This window comes from Eufriesea mexicana, unplaced genomic scaffold, assembly GCF_001483705.2.
Source record: "Eufriesea mexicana isolate 0111107269 unplaced genomic scaffold, ASM148370v2 scaffold1801, whole genome shotgun sequence".
Taxonomy (NCBI): Eukaryota; Metazoa; Arthropoda; class Insecta; order Hymenoptera; family Apidae; genus Eufriesea; species Eufriesea mexicana.
In genome coordinates, this window is record NW_016909918.1 from 1,206,678 (window position 1) to 1,226,952 (window position 20,275).

General features: G+C 30.1%; 2 protein-coding genes across 4 annotated transcripts; both read right to left on the reverse strand.

The window, feature by feature from the left end:
- Positions 1-1,172: 1,172 nt before the first annotated feature.
- On the reverse strand, positions 1,173-8,306 carry LOC108549056 (probable cytochrome P450 6a14). Of its 3 annotated transcripts, none has more exons than XM_017902273.1 (6): positions 8,210-8,306; positions 6,166-6,513; positions 3,857-4,382; positions 2,440-2,661; positions 2,023-2,274; positions 1,173-1,490 (listed from the first exon to the last, which is right to left on the reverse strand). In XM_017902273.1, the coding sequence occupies exons 2-6, from the start codon at positions 6,496-6,498 to the stop codon at positions 1,327-1,329; spliced, it is 1,497 nt and encodes a 498-aa protein (XP_017757762.1). In that variant the 5' UTR covers positions 6,499-6,513; positions 8,210-8,306; the 3' UTR covers positions 1,173-1,326. The 3 variants fall into 3 exon arrangements, with proteins under 3 accessions (XP_017757762.1, XP_017757761.1, XP_017757763.1); XM_017902272.1 differs by having other exon boundaries at positions 8,141-8,306; XM_017902274.1 differs by lacking the exon at positions 1,173-1,490 and adding an exon at positions 1,788-1,838 and having other exon boundaries at positions 8,141-8,306.
- A 2,140-nt stretch (positions 8,307-10,446) lies between these two features.
- LOC108549054 (probable cytochrome P450 6a14) lies at positions 10,447-18,624 on the reverse strand. The gene is made up of 6 exons (XM_017902270.1): positions 18,533-18,624; positions 14,580-14,927; positions 12,579-13,104; positions 12,030-12,251; positions 11,215-11,466; positions 10,447-10,630 (listed from the first exon to the last, which is right to left on the reverse strand). Exons 2-6 carry the CDS (start codon positions 14,910-14,912, stop codon positions 10,467-10,469), a joined length of 1,497 nt encoding a protein of 498 aa, XP_017757759.1. The 5' UTR covers positions 14,913-14,927; positions 18,533-18,624; the 3' UTR covers positions 10,447-10,466.
- Positions 18,625-20,275: the final 1,651 nt, after the last annotated feature.

A 20,275-nucleotide genomic window follows, 5' to 3' on the forward strand; every position in this document is an offset into this window, starting at 1 on the left:
TTTTTACTATATATAATATTACATGGCAGTAAATAATGCTACAAGTATATTTGTATTTACTATGCTATAAAATGTGTAATTATAAAATGCAAAAATATATAAAAATTTTATAGTATAGATGTGGATCTATATTTACGATCAATATATGCTATATTATATTTTCCACATTCAATAACCATAATTAGTACACTCACCATATTTATATTACACTTAACATTTATACTACATATATACTCTTTGTGTAGAAATAATTCATTATTTTTATTTTTGGTATCCTCCTGATTTATTATCACATCACATGACATTTTTAAATATATAAATACAGATTTGAATTAAAGAAATTAATTTTATAATAATAATTTGATACTACTACGTTCAATATGATACTACTTACATTCAAAATTATCAAGTGTAATATTTTAAGGATAAAATAAAAATAAAAATATGAATTAGCAATAAAGAGTGAACTATCACACCCTTACTTCAATAGCACAGAAAAATTTATTGTATACGTACATCTGTTGTATAAATGTAAATTACTTCCTATTAGAACGTAACAGCATGTTCTAATGTAATAATTCATAAATATTGTATAAACATGTGGCAGCTTTATTAACTAAGTCCTCTAATAGTCACTATGGTTAATCAATAATAATAATATGTACATCCTTGTACAATTGTACTTTATTTATTCTTAACAACTAGATTTTTTATAAAAATGAATACATATATACATTCTATAATAATAATAGAGGTTATGTGACCTATGAGCAACGTCTTATTTTTAAAGCTCGCTTAAAATAATTAGTCCATTTCTATTTTAACCGATCTTTAAGTTACTCGATATGAGTAATAGGTACTTAAGTTCTACACTGTTCAACAAGTTGCACAAAGTCACATAGTTAGACATTACAACATTACAATGCATTACAGCGTTTTAAAGAATAAGCTCATCGCTCCTTTTGACAATACTTAACCCTTTGCACTCGACGATTTCTTCGTTACAGGAAAATAGTAATTAGAACACTTTCTGCCATAAGGCAGAATTGATATTTTTAATATGGTAAATAAGAAATCGTATGCAATTTAAGACATAGAATTATTTTACTTCGATATTCCACGCATCGTTGGGTAATTATAAATTTGATATATTAATTAACATCCATGTTTAAGATCTGATCAAATGGCGACTGAGAGGCGCCTCTCGAGTGCAAAGGGTTAATACATTGTTAATATATCTCTTCTATAGGCAGTCGCATATATTAATTTATATTTTACACAATATAATTGTTATAATACTTTATATAAAAATCCTTAAGATTAATTTTATGCTTTTTCAACTTTCAAGTTCACTCCACCCTTCAGTGCCAACAAGAAGCTATTACTATCGCTTTCGTATGGGATCTTGGTCTTCTCGCAAACAACGACTTTGTGATTGCGAATAACTGTTATGATACCAATTTTGCTCTGATAAACTGCAAAACGAGCACCTGGAAAAATTATTCAAAATTATGTCACTCGACCCCTATGTAATATATGTAATAAATAAGGTACCTATGATATTACATTTCTTAAACTAATATGCTATTTAAGAATATATTTCTTAAAAGGTTCATAGAAATATACTACACAAGTCTTACGATATCAAATATTATTTAAAAATTATACTGTTGTTTATTATTATCAATATGTTACTATAATAAGAGTTTAATTCCCACTACAATTACCATGATAATATGTCACAATAATTATAGTAATATGGTAATATTATACAGCAATATTATAATTACTGCCATAATAATACAACTATAATTACTAATATAATGCTGTCATCTCTTCTGCAATATTACAAATATTGTTCTAATTTTTAATACAATGCTATAATTATTACTAATAATACAAGACGTTTAAATATTTGATATTATATCATTATTTATAATTAAGACACTGGAATTGTATAGTAGTAACAGGTGAACTAATCTAGATATTATAATTTATATGTTATTTATTTTATAAGCATACCAATGCAGTTCCTGGGCCCATCACCAAATGAAAGAAAACTCATAGGGTGTCTAGCAGCAACAGCTTCATCGGTGAATCTTTCAGGATCGAAATCTTCCGGTTTCGGATAAATATTCGGATCTCTTTGAATTCCGATCACAGGAATCCACACATTTGTCCCTTTTGGTATAGTAAGCTTCGTGCCTCTGAACGTGTAATCTTCCATTGCTTGTCTTGTCAACATCGGCACTAAAGGATACTTCCTTAATGTTTCTACCAAAACATGACAAAAATGTTTCATTTATTTATTATAGATTACCACAATTTATCTTCAATAGGAAACTATTCTCAAATATTTTCTGATCTATGAGTGGCAGTATTCCTCAATTTCTCTGAAATCATTATCTTCCAAATGAAATTTTTCTTTGTCCTAAGTACCTTTAAACACCTTGTCCAAGTATTTCATCCCTTTAACGTCATTGTACGTCAAATTCCCGATATTTTCCTTGATAACTTCTCTGATCTCTTGCCGTAATTTGTCTTGGATATCCTGATGTTGAGCTAGTTCGTAAAGAGCATGAGCAATCGTCGATGAGGAGGTTTCAAAACCAGCAACGAAGAAAACGAACGCCTGTGCAGCGAGCAACGAATCTGTTAGTTCTGTAAAATAGAACAAAATTTGGTTACGTATTTATAATTGATGTATCATAAAGAACGAATGAATTTGGCATTATACATGTAGGATTGGAATGACTATGGCCCTGAAAGAGGGTCGGGAGTATTTGAACTTAGAACAAAGGTGAATGCGCGCAAGAGGATCGAATGGATGTAGTTAGTTTATGAGTGCGATATGTGTTTGAAGTACGTGGTCCACCGAGGTTGCTGGGAAAGAGGGATAATTGGGAAGGAAAGCCTGAGTGTGAAAAAGGGACAGAATGATTGGTTTAAATAAGGGTGCAAGGACGGAGGAGAGTCAGTGTGCCAGTCAGAGTGTGTAAGAAGTCCAAGTCAGTCTAACAGTTCAGTCTAAGACAGTCCATCAGTCAATCGAAGAATATCCAAAGTCTAAGAGTTTTCGGTCAAAGACAGTGTGTCAAAGTTTAAAGTCAATTTATAAGTTAGTTTAACACTAGATTTACAGAACCCGTCAATTTTACGGAAGGGTAACTCCACTTATACGATTGTAACAGATTTAGTTAACTTATATTAAGACTGTTAATATAATATATAATTGTTTTTAAATTAAACTAATGTAGGAATTGTTTAGACGGGAGCAAAAAGACGATGGTAGATAATAAAAGTATGATTTATTGTGAACTAATTTAAGACTTATTCTAGATGTTAAGACCTTCCACACTGACTATCTCTCGCAGAACTCTTCATGGAATTGTTCGTTTTACGCCCATGCACCCTTATATAATCCATTTGCATCCAAGCGCGGAATATTCCGCGAGCCCGCCACTGTTTACTATCACCATGCGCGGAATATTCCGCGAGCCTGAGACTGTTTACTATCACCAAGCGCGGAATATTCCGCGAGTCGACGTTTAGCGCACATAAGACCGTCCATGCTCACCATTCCTACACTAAGCGTTAAAAAAAAGGCACGTGGTTTCCTTTACCTGTCAATTTGACAGGAATTCTTAGAAATAGGTATACGGATAGCGTCCGTAAACCTAGTATTAAGAAAGATCAGAAGAGTGTGCCCATAGCGAATCTCTCTTGTCTCATATCCAGCCATCATCATTCTATCTATAAGCTTATTTTATTCTATTAAGAAGCCAACAATACTATCTGAAGTCAATCCACCCAAAATCCGATCCTACATACATACACAGTTGCTGCATGTACTCACCAATATTGTTCATCTGATCCGGGTGATCCTGCAGTTCCATCAGCAATTGCACGAAATCTGGCCTAACCACGTTACTCTCTTTTCTACATTTGATTGAATCGGTAATTAAGTTTGTAAAGAAGTCATTTATTTCCTTCGATTCAAGTAAAGAACCAATAAGTCCGTACAACCACGGTGCAAATTGTCTACAAATCTCTTTGAGCGTCTGTTTCAGATTAGGCGTGAAGATCTTCCTGCCCATTTGACGGAACTCGCTGTCCTCGTCCTTCAAGGCGTTCATATTGATGCCAAAAGCGCAGCTACCGATCACGTCAGTCGTGAACTTTGCGGCCAAATCGCGACATTCCGCTGATCCTCCGTCTTCCACAACTTTGTCCAAGTGTTTTTCCAGATTTTCCGCGCATTCAACTATCAAAAGGAACATCTCTTTCAGCTTCCCGGACGTGAATATGGGCGAGAGCTTCGCTCTCATAGGCCGCCATCTTTCAGGCTCCAACACGAAGAGGTGCTGCATCAGTGGTTCTATCTATGGAGTTATAAAATTATACTGTAACTTCATAGTGGATTAAATTATTCATTTTACTATTTAACGGATATTATTGTAGGATATTTTTAGGCATTGTTAGGACAGGATAGTCGAAGTGTTTCTGTAGGGAACACTTCGCCACGTTGAGAGGATCCGTTAGGGTCTGGCGGCCAGATGGGACTTAGGAGGTCGAGGCCAGGCCACGTGTGGGAGCCTCGCACAACCCCGGCTTTCCCCATTGTAACAATTTCCCCGGGAGGGTGACCCTTCAGAGAGCCTAACCTGGAAGGAGGAGTCCCTTCTGCTTTTGAGCTTTACGTGGAGGGAGTTTTCTCCTTCTTTGCGGGAGGCCCTTGCCTTCCAGACGGGCTTAAAAGGACCCGCTCTGGAAGATAGAGTTAGAGTTCGTGTTACTCCGTCATTTTGAGTTTAGTTTGTCGGTTGCGTTGAGTTCATCTTTAGTTGTCAAGTTCGTCATTAGTTGTCTTATAGTTCATCGGTAGTTCCTGTTGAGAGCTAGACTTCAGACTGACAATGAGTCTGCAGTGAATTTCAGAACTCGAAGTACTCGCTTATCATCGTTTCTTTTATTTCATTTATATATTTATTATCTATGTTTGTTGACACTTGCGTGAGTCGTATAAATGCATAATCGTACAATGATTTTATACCAATTTCGAATGAATAAATAATACGTGCTTGTTCGACCTCCATCAGAAGTAAGAATGAATCTCTTAATGACTGTTATATATACATAAAGAAAGACGCTGACTCAGCAGTATTTTTATAGTAATTTTTGTATTTTATCGACATTCTAATCGTATGTCATGAAAAATACAAAGTATAACAAATAAAGAATTTGCGTCATACCTGCCATAATGGACAGTTAAATTAATTATTTAAATTAAATTATTTCTTTTGCTATTTAACGAATATTATTTTATTATTTATGAGTCAATGAATTGAAATTTCTAAATCACATATATATTTATTAAGAAGAATATTTTTCTTCGCCTTTTATCATCATTCCTTTTATTTCATCTGTATATTTCTTATTTATATTTATTTTTGCTAGCGTAAGTTATATGAAGACAAAATCGTATAATGATATACCAGTTTGGAATTCATGAATAATTTGTATACCTGCTCGACCTCCATCAGGTGTAAGGAGGAATCACTTAACGACTGTTATACATAAATAACGAAAAGGTTGCTCCAACAGGATTCTTATAAATATACGTAATTTTTGAATCGTGTTTCATCGACATTTTAATCATATCGGACCTGGTATCCGATTAACAAAACATTGAAAATAATCTTGTGGCGATATCTCAATGGGGTTGTCACTCATGTGCTATGAATCACACGTTAAATGAATTTACCAAGTGTCCATCGGACAAATTGTAAAGTTCTAATAATAATAATAACAAAAAAAGGAAAATTTAATCATATATTATAAAAAATACAAAATATAGAAAATAAATTTGTATCGTACCTACCATAATCGACAGTTATATTATATGTATTTATATAATCACAAAATGATTGCAAAAAATCAGTATACTTATACTTGAGAATAATTTTTGAATCTTATATCACCGATATTCCAATTATATATTATGGAAAGTATAAAATATACCAAATAAAGGATTTGTGTCATACCTGCGATAATGGACAGCTATATTAGATATACACGTGCAATTACAAAGTAATCCCAAAAGGATCACAGAATTATAAGGAAATAAAGAATTAGATGGACGAATTAATTCGAATTTTCAGATACCTTTGGAAAAGTACGGATTCCTCTGTCCACGAAGATAGAGAAATTTCTGATGAGGACATCCTTCACCAAATCTAGATCATTAACCACGATAGATGGCGATGTACCCGCGAATATTCCAAAAAGTGGCTCATGCTTGAACTCGTCGTACAATTTCTTCACGCAATCGCTCATCGACTCTTTTTTAATCGCTGTTTTGAATAAATTGCCAATGAAGAACATAGGTTGCGGTCCAGGTATCCCACGATTTTTCCAGGTGTTGTAGATCGATTTGTAGTAGTAATAGATCGCCAGAAGTACGACCACGAGGCCACAACCGATTTGAAAGTAGTCCATGTTGCTTTCGTCCACCTAAATTAAAAATATATATAGGATATTTGATTTGCCATCTACTTTGCAAATTTTCAAATTCGAATTTTTTCAAAAAATAGTCTTGTAAGAATAATATTTATTCTTTCACGAGAAGTCGTTCCATATACACTTGCAAATTGGTCACTGCGTGGAACAGGTGAAATGAACACTATGTGCAACGTGTTATTGCTGAGGAAGTAATTTAAGTACTATTAGGGCAACGTTAGGCTTGATCTCATAAAGACAATGATCCAAGTGATGTAACAGAATTAGAAATTATTGTATTAACCGTTCCAGCAACACGCATCGAGATCGTGCTGCTCAGATCTTATGAATTGCCATTGCAAATTTGCAAATGATGATATGCTCAGTTTATGCTGCACTTGATCTTGGATACGAGGATCTAATGTAACCTATTATTAGTCATGTCACTGTACGATACCATGGATTTTGCTTATGTAAGAGTGCAAATATTGAACGAGTGCTTCTTGATCTGAGAAGTAACCCTGTCAGCAAAAGATTAGTATCTGGAATATCTTAAGAAAATTTCGACTTCTTGTGAAGGAAATATTGTCAATAATTTTTTAATAATGGAGGACCGAATATTTAAATATTTTTTATTTGTATAATTATTTAGTTAAATCAGAAAATCTGCTTTAGACTGTACTGGAAGATAATATTCGTTTCCCATAGGTCATTAAGTTTTGTTATATATATATATAAAATATTTTAAAAAAATATTTAAAATATGAAAAATTGAATATTTCTTAAAATGTACAAATGTACAAATTTTATATCACTTTCTTATCGCAACGTTATTACCTTGAAATTGAACGATAATTTGATAACATTTAATAGAACAGAAGTATCAAACCGATATACACTATTCTTATCAATTGTAACTGTTTGCTTTATAAATAAATATAGTTCTAGTTTTACAAGGTTAATGCCGATACTAAGTGGACTCAGAACAGTTTAGAAATTTATAAAAATTTCTCTACCTTCGTTCCCTTATATATAATTGATTCGTTATAAATTAAAATTTCGATTTAATTCTAATTATTGAATTAAATAATAATTACATAAGTCGTTAGATATATTTAATATTAATTAAACTATATTTAATACCTTACTTGTTAACCATGATAGAATATTTTTTATTTCCCATTTACCTCGTTAAAATATGCAAAGCAGTATAATGAAAAATAAGAAGACATATAATTTTGCTATCGGAAATTATTTATAAAATATTTATTTTTAAAATAGTTATAATACATTATTTAATTTTTCCAATAAGGATTGTTTGTTGTTACAGAAAACGTGTAATATGATATTAACTTTTCCACTATCTCGATTTTTCATAAATGTGCCTATAATTATGAAAGTGATTTAAGTCATCGACTTAAGAGGAATGATTTTATTATTTATTTCGTGTTGCATTCATTTATATTACGATAAAATATATTTATTTTCTACAAGACAGTGAAGAATTGAATCGTTAGATTGAGTTTGTAGCTTTATCGCAATTAATTTTATTTAATTTTATTTCTTCGAACTACGCGTCTTAAACATGGCTTCGTTATATCAAAGTCACATGACAACTACTCGCGTACATGTATGTACTTACTGGTACGGTTACATTAAGTCGAGCCACTTCAAAGTAGGAAAAGAATATTATTCATCTAACTTTACTCACGATTGAACGTCAAATGATTCTGATTGGTGATGGAATCCAAGATTGCGTCTGCAACACTATGAGATCAACACTAAGAGAGCTTTCAGGTCAGCCATACTTCAGCTGTTCCTGACGTCACATAATCCCTACCACTTGCAATGATCACGGATTGTAGTAATTACGGAACCATCTGAAACGTTGAAACAGATGGAGTGGATGCACTAGGACTTTGTATAACTATATAGAAGTTAACGTAGTAGATGCAATAAGCCTTACCACATGATATTAACACTAAAATAGTGTAGTGAGTAGTGTACTGTACTGTAGTGTAGTAGTGTACTTAGTAGGCACTTACTACTATAGTTCCCATATTATGACTTTTCGTTTGTATACCTACTACGCTTACCACGTTTGTATGTACTATAGTGTACTATTATATGCTACACTACAGTTGACTGTATAATGCTTGCAAGTATTATATTATACTATACTATACATTAATATACTTTGTCATGTCACACTTTTATGTGTTATACTATACTTGACTTAATACTATTTTACACACTAAACTACACTTTTGTATGATTTCTATACCTATTATACTTACCACGGTTGTATATACTATGGTACACTATTATATGCTACACTACAGTTGATTGTATAACGCTTGCAAGTACTATATTATAATAGAATAAACATTAATATACTTCGTCATATTACACTTTTATGCATTATACTATACTTGATTGAATATTATTTTACACACTATACTACACTTTTGTATATCGTGGTTCACTTAATATATAATACTCGTACACGTTGTTATGTAGTGCATATATTATACTTTCACGTACTACGGTGTTGTTCACTATTCTATAGTTTTATATACTATACTATACATCTGTATGTTATACCTTACTGTATCGTGCTTTTATTCGTGATACTATAGTTTGCTTTATTATACTTTTGTATAGTGTATTTCAATGTATTATATTACGTCGTCTATAGTGCACCTAGTATAGAACTTAGTATAATATAGAATGAATGTTTGAAATTCCAATATTTCGGAGTACACTGAACAAATAGTAAGATTGTTCATATATATTTAAATATGTTTGTTAAATATTGAAGTACTACTTTTATGTACTACTATGTATACTATCGTGCATTATACATATTATTAACGACGGCTTAATTCCTAACTCATTGGTGTATTCCTGAATCAAGGAAAATAAATTGTCATTTATTTTGTCATCGTCAGAAGTAATTTGCATGATAACAAGTTATCAATTTTCGTTTAAATAGAGAGAGATAACTAGTTCCAAGAAAATTTCGTGTTTAAGGTTATAGTCATTTAAACATTGACTCATTTTCGATTGATTGTTACTTCTTTTTTCATTAAAAAATTTACGAAGTTCAAAGTTGATTATACTGAAAAAATTTAAGGTAACTTATATAATAATTACAGATGGCAACGAGAAGATTAAAATGGATAAATAGGTAAGATTAAAATTATTTTCATTAAAAAGAAAGTTTTGAAAAAAGGATATCATTAAAAAATTCTAAAAATGAAATTTATATTAATTACTCTGTGTCATATTCTTATAATTTGTGTTTGTCAGATTATTTGATATCCGAGGAGGACATGTGTATCATACAAACTAGGGATTTAATTATACGCCTTGAATCAACAAACAAATTATCAAAGCATTGACTCAGTCATTGGCTGACACAGAATAACAATGTAATATTATATGAGAAAAATGAGCCTGAATTTTTAATATAGAATCTAGGAAAAATTTCCATGAATTTAAGAATGGTGGAAAACCAAAATGTTGTTTAAAAATTGCTTGCTTATATTAAATAACTTGATACTACTAACTATAAAGTAGTCAAATCTATAAAATATTATTATCTAATTGAGCAAACACTATCAAATAATTAATCTAATTAAAATTCAAACAATGATCTATTAACAACAAAAAGGAATTTAATTAAAATCATATTTTGCATCCGATTAAAATGTATTAAACAAAGAAGGATAAATAAAATTTCTAAACCAGTTACTTTATGAAAAATATAAAGTAAAGGATTATGTTCGTTTATTGAGTCGCAAGTGACAAAGCATAATTAACGAGTTAGAAAATTGTAAAAATACGAAAATTCGATTAGAAAAATAGAATTTTAGTTTCGAGTCTGTAATTTTCAATATTTGATTTAAGTTGATGCATATATAATTGTATATTTTTATTCAATAATACAATTATTCATATTAATTTTACGCTTTAATCAGTTTCAAGTTCATTCCATCTTTTAGTGTCATCAGGAAGTATTTCGGGTCGGCTTCGTATGGGATCCTGGTTTTCTCACAGATATCGACCTTGTGATTGCGAAGTATCGTTATAATACCAATCTTGCTTTGATAATTAGCAAATCGGGCACCTGCAATTATTTATTAAAAATTACTCCACTTATATCCTTCATACCATACACGTAATTATTAATCATTCTTACTTTACTTCACATTTAATATCATTGCACGTACTATATCACCCGACTTAATATATTATTGTAGCTCATATTGTAAATATAAAATATTTCTTAAATTAGACTACAAATTAACAATTACTAATTAACACTAATATTCGTATCAATATACTATTCCATTAAAATAGTCCTATGATTTTTATTCTGACGATGCTGTAATAATATATACTATATTTTGTTGCAATCATACTAAAGCAATACTATGATTACTATTATAATGATACTAGCATTCTCACTCTAATAATACTACAATAAAATTATAATTTCTATCATAATAATGCTATAATAATGCTATAATTACAGCTATAATTATACTATACCATACTATACTATACTAAATATAATTACTATTAATAGTATACTAATTAAAATAATAGATATTATATCATTCATCAGAAAATTGGAATTTTGTAACAGTAAAATGTAAATACATCAAGTCAACTGACATAATTTACATGTCATTTATTTTATTATCATACCAATGCAGTTCCTGGGTCCAACACCAAATGGCATATAAGCCATAGGGTGTCTGGCAGCAACAGCGTCATCGTTAAATCTTTCAGGGTCAAAAACATCTGGATTTGGGAATATATTCGAATCCCTATGAATTCCCGATACCAGTATCCACACTTTCGAACCCTTTTCTAATGTATACTTAGTGCCTCTTAACGTGTAATTTTCAATCGCTTCCCTCGTTACCATTGGCAATACTGGATACAACCTCAGTGTTTCTGCTCGAAAAAAATCAACGCTTCATTAAAATCAATTTTCACGCTCAATTAGAATCACAGATGTGTTATGACAATTTTCATGCAGTTACTTAATTTTAGAATATTCTATTTTCACGATTTTCTATACTATTGCGATGAAGATGATCAGTAACTCTCAGATAGTCAACAATAATATTAACTATTAATACATATTATATATTAAATATTAATTAACCCGACGAGAAACCTAATTCAAATCGAATTTAAGTTCCTATGGTTATTTATGATATAATAATACTAATTAAGAACTGAAGAAATTTTATAATTTTTCCCACAAATTCATTCGGATTTTTATATCCTAAGTAATAAAATTTCACATTTTTGATAAATTATTATCTATGGTTATTTAATTGACCATAATGGAATTAATATTGAGTGACCAGATTCTAGTTTAGAATTTTTATTAATTTTCGTCGAATATATATTCGATATTTTCGCGTATTGAGTAATGATATTTTATATTTAAACGTTGAAATGTCATATGAACGAAGGATGAAAGTTTATTTTACTATCACATTACGTACCTTTGAAAACCTTGTCCAAATATTTCATTTCCTTGATCACCTCATACGTCAAATTTTTACCGTGTTTCTCATAAGCAGATTTGATCTCTTCGCGTAGTTTGTCCTGCATATCGTGATGTTGAGCCAGTTCATAAAGAGCATGAGAAATCGTTGATGAAGTAGTTTCGAAGCCAGCTGCAAAGAAGACGAATGCTTGTGCGGCGAGTACCGTGTCTGTCAGTTCTATAAACCATCAAGTCATTTGTCAGAAATGAATTACCATTGATTATTCGCAGGCATTTATAATATCGACACGAAACAGGAAAATTATTAACTAAAAGCGTTAATCAGAATTTACTTGACATTCTTAGATGTAAAACTACGTCTTTATATTGACACCAAACTTGCTACAACCCTCTATTTTCATTAAAAATTCTGTCTATTTTGAAAAAATTAATTTCAACTTATAATTTGATAATATATTTTGGATCTACGCGAAAAAAATAAGTCGAAAATATAGAATAACTTTTTCTCATGCGAGCCTTCGTTTCAAACAGTATCCCTACATACCCATGTTTTGTAGTTTCTCTGGATGTTCCTTAAGATCCATCAGCATGTTGACGAAATCTGGCCTAAACACGTTGTTCTCTTTCCTATACTTAATGGTATCGTGAATTACATTTATCATGAAATCGTCGACTCCCTCAGGTTGAAGTAGATGGCCGATTCTACCGTACAAGGTTGGCGTAAATTGTCTAAGGACGTCTCTGAAGAATAGTTTCAAGGTGGGATTGAAAATTCTCTTTCCCATTTTACGAAACTCGCTATCTTTGTCCCCGAGGGCGTTCATGTTGATCCCAAAAATGCAGTGGCCGATCACGTCTGTGGTGAATTTTCCGGCTATGTCGCGAAATTCTGCCGGCTCTCCTTTCTCTGCCACATCATTTATGTATTTATCCAGATTGCTCGCGCATTCTAATATAAGAGGGAACATCTCCTTCAGCTTCCCGGACGTGAATACCGGAGAGAGTTTTGCCCTCATTGGACGCCATTTGTCGGGTTTCTGGGAGAAAAGAGTGTCGCCCAGTGGTTCTGCCTTTAGGTACAAAATTCTTTCGTGAGTTTTTTCTATTTCTTTATATATTTATTTGAGATTAGATTTACATGATATATAATTTATATAAATATTATGTAAATATTTTATAATTTACATAATATTTATTTGAGGTTAGATTTACATGATCAAACGAATTGTTATTTGTAACCTGTTAACTGGGAATGTCGAGTTAAACTGTTACACTTGTTGATTGTTTTGGATTTAATAACACTGTTCAATAAATTTGAAGGTTTCCCTAATCTGTAAAATCCATTAGGTAATTCTTGTACTTTTTTATACTAATCGCAAAATTATAAGATATTTTTTCAAATCACTTGTAATTTATAAAATAAGTATGTATGACTTCTAAATATAAATTTATTAAAAAATAAACTCCTATTTAATTTTTAAGATGGGAATAAATATTCGAACTTTTTTAAATTCTCGTGTAATATTTCGTTTTAACCAAAAATACAGAGGAAATAGAAATATTTTGACATATATTTAATATTTTTTAATATTTATCCTATGGAGGTGTGAATGCAATTTTAGTTGATAAAATATGAATAAATTATCAAATTTATTATTAATAACGAATTAAAATTGTCACTAACAAGTTGCTCGAAGCATAAATTTATAATAAAATCGAAAAAATTAAGAAATTCTTGGTTATTATAGAGGATGCGACATTAATTAACGAAATCGGCAACGATCGTGACTTTCTGTCGATCTTCGGTCGATCGTCGACTATATATAGATCGCGAGATCATTTAGAAACTCTTTTGCAGGTTTCTCTTCGGGTGGGACGGATCTTCCCCAATGGGCAAGTTAGAGGAGCCAAGGGGGTGGCCAATGGTCAAGGGTAAGTAGTCAGTGGTCAGTGGTCAGTACTATATGTATATTCTTTTATGTATATACATATGTATGTATATATATATTTCTTTCTGTTTCTAGTATCGGTCGATTTTCAAATACATCATTGGACTGACCTTTGCTATCGTAGCCTAACAGGTTTATATTAGTTTCTTTACATATGATACTTTTTTGTTAGATACTATGCTTATCTCGAAATTCAAGTATCGCAGTGAAATTTTATGCAAGTCATTTTTATAAATTTGGAGCAAAGTGAATAGTTATTACATTCATTTAAATACATATACACGGTATTTACAATACATTTATTACAAATACGAATCATAGTGGTACCAGCGTACTCAATGGAGTCTTAAGACTGCCATAATGAATAAAAGATGAATCGAAACTATTTACTTTTTAATGAATATTGCTTTCGATTAAAATTTACATTGGTTTAAATATTTTTGGCATCCTCCAATGGTACATGTCTGTGATAAATGTATTGTAAGTGCTATAATAAATTACTATACATCACTGAGTTATTTTCTAATTTTAATAAAACTAGGAATTAAGCGCAGATAATTCTAAAATTCAGAGTTAATTGGAATTTATGTACGTACCTTTGGAAATGAAGGCATGCCTCGGTCGGCAAATACAGAGAAGTCCTTGATGAAAACGTCTTTGATCAGATCTAGGTCGTTAACACCTAATATAGGTGTCATTCCCTCGAACATTCCAAACACCGGTTCGTCCTTGTATTCATTGTATAACTTCTTTGTTTTGGCGCTAAACGATATTTTTTTAAAGAAAACGTCCCCAAAATTGCCTACTAAGACCGTAGGTCGCGGTCCAGGTATTCCACGATTCCTCCAGTGGTCAAACGTCGAAGTATAGTAGTAGTATAAGGCGAGTAGCACCACGCCAATACTACAGAGAAGTTGGAAGTAGTCCATGTTACATTAGATTGCCTAAATAAAATTTCAATAATTAAAACATATTATATAATTCACTGTAATACTATAACGACACTAATTGCTAATTGCAGTATAGTTTTACGATACTAAGAATTTTTAAACTTCCCGGGAATTAAGAATATTTTCAAAATCTGACCTGAAAAAAATTTTAGAAGTTCTTCTTAACTTTATTTTATATATTATTATTTTTATGATAACTAATAATATATTATTATTACTTAAATAATATTATTTAAATAAAAATGTAATGTTTTATTTTTTCTCTTTTAATAAAAAGGATATTTCTCTTGATCCTTTGAGCACCTCCTACTGTGTTTAATTATTTTCCGAATCATAAAGCTTACAAAACCTAAGAATGCTCTACGAATTTTTAATTTTTAATATATCATTTTTAATATATTATTCAACCCTTCGTATTTTAATATCAACTTATGAACAGAATAGAATTCTCTCTCATACCATCAGCACCAATTTATCATCGCTACAGTATACTTTTCTTAACGAAGAAATTGCCCTGTTTGTTATATAATCTTGACATCGCGAATCTTGAGGAACAGAAAATATATTTCAATTTGACAATTGAGATTACCAATCAGAATTAAATGATTGATCTGAGAATAGCTCATGTAGTCAAATTGTACAATAGGGTAACGTCTGAACAACATTGAATATCCGTGATCTTCAATACAATGTAATTGGATCGTTAATTCCAGACTAACTTCATTTGCTCTATTAAGTAAATTTGCTTGTCGCAATTTCATGCTTATAAATATGCAATGACTGCCTAGAACAAAATTGTATTTAACAAATAAAAATACGAAACGCAGGTTTGCTGCCCTACGTTCACAAACCAAATCGATCAGCTTAAAATACTACTTAACTCAACTTAAAATTGTTTTTCAAAATTTTAGCACTCGATTGATGCTTAACTTTTTATTTATTTAATTATTTATTGGTAGGTTCATTCTCCGTTGTATACATTTATGAGACATATACATTTTTCTACAGACGGGTTAGTACAGAATTAGTACAGAATTAAGTTATTTGGAAAAGGTGATAAACGACAAAAAGAAGTGCAATTGTGAGAAGATTGATTTGTATAAATTATTTATGTAATTATACATAGGCGTAGTAATAATGTCTTAGCTATGTAGTAATATTCCATTCGATGCATGAGATTCTCAACAATTTTTGCAACACGAATCTTGCATATACACAGGTATTAAAAGAAAGTTGAGTAACGAAATAATAATTTTCGAATTTTTGTACATTCTTTATATTACGAGATATATAGATTAAAATTAAAACTTGGCTTTATACAAGATATTCGGAAATATTAATTTATTTTTTATCGAGATAGGCTGTTATTTCATCATCCAATTGTTAATCTTAATCTACGTGACGCAGAAGATAAAGAATATACAATTCGCATTTATTGCTTTGTTTTTTAATTCTTATCTGTGAGTGAGCCACGAAAAAATTAGTATCACTCGTGTTGTTGATTACGAATGGCTGTTATCTTTTTGATAGTACGTTTCGTGAAATTCTTATAAATGGATAACGTCTTTCGCACTGCACCTCACCACTCTTCACCTTAATCCCACATAACGTCGAAATCTCGTTCGGGATTTTTACAATATTTTGGAGCCTCCTCCGAGATTTCTATATATTTTAGCGTCTCGACCAGGATTTCTACATATTTTGGGGTACCCTCTGGGATTTTTACAATATATATATATTTATAAAAGTTGCTTCAAAATATATATAGTTACTAGGTACTGGAAATTAAAATATGTTGTATCTATTGTTTACAATTTCATTTATTTCGATTATATGTCTTATCCTTCATATCCTTTTCTCTTGTTTTATCATTATTTTATTATCTTATAATTTTCGCACATTTTTAAATTTGTTCATGATATTTCATCTTTTATATCTTGCTGAAAGGCTGTTGATAATTCTTGGGGACACGTATTGCTATTAATCGTTATTAATCTTCGCGTGTTATACAAATCTCGATACTATGAAGCATAACATAAGGAAGCGAGATTAGAAGGGAGTAAGTGTTTACGTTTGATTACGCGAAGCGTTTAGATCATTGACCCAATGAGATAAGCACAAATAAGGTTACACAGAGATTGAAATTATGCAATAGTGGTAGTGAAATAGTGTTGACAGTGTTGCGATATTGTCATAAAATGTGTCTGTGTATGTATTTATGTGAGATACATTATATAATGCTTAACTCTGAGATTAAACCAAACCTCAACTGAATATGTTCCAAGAAGTTTACTGTAATTTGTTGAAAAATAATTATTGTTGGAAACAATTGTAAAGCAATTGGACTGGTTTGAGAAGGTTCGAAATAGATCCCTGATGATCTTCATGATATATGAAAAGACTGGAATTATCAAAAGAGTTAAAATAATAGATGACATGCAACTATATTGACAAAATCAGTGTCACTTTTTATTTTGATATATGTAACTGTAGGTATATATATGTATATATAGTATAATGTGTGTATAAAAGATTTTTATTAATTATTTACTTATATGTAATATAAAATAAATAAATATTTACCTACAAATTAGTAGATAATTAGTAGATAATTCAGATGAGCGAATTTTATATTACTTTTCATTAAATGAAAAGAATTTGGATTTATATTTGAGAATAATAATTTTAATATAGAATATCAAATGTATGGTTTTAGTACGAATTTATTTGAAGTTTTGTATATTAAAAGGGATGTTGTACGTTTGTAAACATTTGTAAGTTCAATATATGCGATAATATTTTTATGGTCGTAGATACTGGAACTGTTATCGTTCAGAGCTTTTACTGTTTTTATTTTTATTTAAAATGAATCAAACTAATTGAACACAGAGATAACAGATGTCAAACGACTCAATAATTGGTTCAAATTTGCTTACAAGATTTTTCCTTTTTTATTTCAAGTGTTCGTGTTTTCAGAGAAATTTGTAGATGCAAATGTGTAGATAATTTTTACACTATCGTTAAGTATTATGTGTCTTTTGATGAAATGATTTATTAAGCTTTGAAACGAAGAAAGAAATGTACCTGATCGTTTTAAACCTCTGCACTCAATGATTTTTTCGTTACGAAAAAATAGTAATTCGAAGACTTTCTGCCATATAGACGATGATATTTTTAAAAAGGTTATGCAAATTAAGACAGAATTATTTTATTTAGACATTCCACGCATTGTTGAGTAATTTTAAATTTGATATATTAATTAACATTTAAAATTTGATTAAATGGCGACTGAGAATCAAAGAGTTAATATATTGCAGAAATATAGATTTTAATGTTATGCTATATCGTAATATTTCAATATAATAGTACTTCCATATAATAACAATACTGAAGCATAACAAACATTCTGTGCAATAAAAATTAAATTCTACTGCTTTACGTTATCAAACTTTTTCTTTCTTTTCAAAAAATTTTCTTAATAAACTCAAGAACAAAAATAAAAATATACCAAATTATATATTATATTAAAATAATTTTTTGAAGCACATCGAGTTAAACTTGACTAGTATACATCACAACACAATGTTCTATGCACTTACTCATTAGTTGACACGAAAGTCCAAAAGAATTGTCCAGTTATAGTAATTGGAAGAGAAGACTATAGGATTTCTTACGTACCAGTTGTACAAGAATTGTGGTACTGACGTCAAATCTCGTGCGTCTCCTTTTAAAGACCGAGGCAGTTATCAAAAGTATAGTTAGTAGCAAAGATAGCTATTCAGATGACTTGGTCGTTATAACAGGTCGAGTGATCATGTTATTGATTCTGAAGAGAAATAGACCCATTTGGGGTCTAATAGAAGCCAGTAAGGATTCTTTGTACGTTGACGTCCAATACATGGTGTTTGCAATGGTAATTGCAATTTCACTTGCACCTTATTATCATTTGATTCCTGTTTTCTTATCATCTGTAGGTATACTGTCTCATAACTAACATTACTAATTAATTGACTAATGTGATATAACTTGTATCATTTAAATGGTTTATAAAAAGGAAATTATACATTATGAACACATAATGAATTCATGTTAAAAACAACTTACGTCAATTTTTCTTTGTTTGTGAAAAATTGAATGTCAGAGAGGTCAGAGAGATTTAATTGACAGGGTTTCTTCTTCATATGGATTCTTGATATTATTATGATAATAAAAATAACTATCAATTGGTATATTCGCATAATGAACCTATGTGAGAATATCTGGAAAAATGTATTGTTTGTAGTTTACGATGCATTACGATTTACGTTGTATAATATGTACCATAACTTAGAATATTATTAAAATATTCATTAAAATATTACACAAATTATAATATTTATAATATTATTTATAATTTATGTACATATTTATAAATTATTATATTAATATTAGATTTAAATTGTTATTATTGTATTTTATATTTAGTATTATATTTAATTGTGCTGTGAATTATTACATTTATATTGTGGTGTGAAGTTCTACTATATATAACAATAAATATTCTAGAATATGTTACTTACTATATACGAATATAAAATAGTGAGAAGATATAATAGAAGAAAAAGTAACAGAAGAGTAAAATACATTATATAAATAAAAATATATGGTTCTAAAGTATGTTAGTCTGGACATGATACTTTATTGATACACATAGAAAGAATTTAATAGTATAAAGAGTACATTGTTCTGTAATTTTTGCTAATCCTAGAAATTCTATGTCATTAACCATAAACCCACACTACTTTTTGTGCATTTTTCCTTAAATAATTGCAATTTGTCTGCAGTTTCAGAATATTTGGGCATGTTAATGTATATTACGAACTGTATGTTATATGTTTTGTGAATTGTATGTATATTATTAGTAGTTTGGTATAGTATATCACGATATAGTATAGTGTATAGTAATAGTAATATGTACAGTATATTAATATAGTATAGTATATTATAGTATAACATAAAATAGTGTAATATAATATAGTATATTATAGTAGAGTTCAGTAGAGTATAGTATTACAGTATTATCTCATTTTATATAGGCTTGAGAAGCTCGTTACAAGTGCTAGTGCTAATGTAAGTTAAGCAGAATTCGTCAAATTTTGAGAACTATTTTTCCAACCTTTTCCTTTCACCTTAATTTAATTTTTATTCTTGTGACTGTAACATTAAAGTTTTAAATCAAAATAGATTTCAGTTAGCGATAACAAACAAGCTGTCAGAGATTGGAGAAGTGATTACCTTCATTGATGGATACATCACAATTGATATCTGAGATATATGAGATACTTTTTTATTTGCGTGTTCAT

Coding starts and splice junctions, on each gene's coding strand:
- LOC108549056 (XM_017902273.1), bottom strand. CDS start 6,498: ATGGACTACTTTCAAATCGGTTGTGGCCTCGTGGTCGTACTTCTGGCG. Junction 4,383..6,165: donor GAATCCGTACTTTTCCAAAG/GTATCTGAAAAT, acceptor ATAACTCCATAG/ATAGAACCACTGATGCAGCA. Junction 2,275..2,439: donor CTTGGACAAGGTGTTTAAAG/GTACTTAGGACA, acceptor ATGTTTTGGTAG/AAACATTAAGGAAGTATCCT.
- LOC108549054 (XM_017902270.1), bottom strand. CDS start 14,912: ATGGACTACTTCCAACTTCTCTGTAGTATTGGCGTGGTGCTACTCGCC. Junction 13,105..14,579: donor GCATGCCTTCATTTCCAAAG/GTACGTACATAA, acceptor TTGTACCTAAAG/GCAGAACCACTGGGCGACAC. Junction 10,631..11,214: donor TGGACCCAGGAACTGCATTG/GTATGATAATAA, acceptor AAATAATTGCAG/GTGCCCGATTTGCTAATTAT.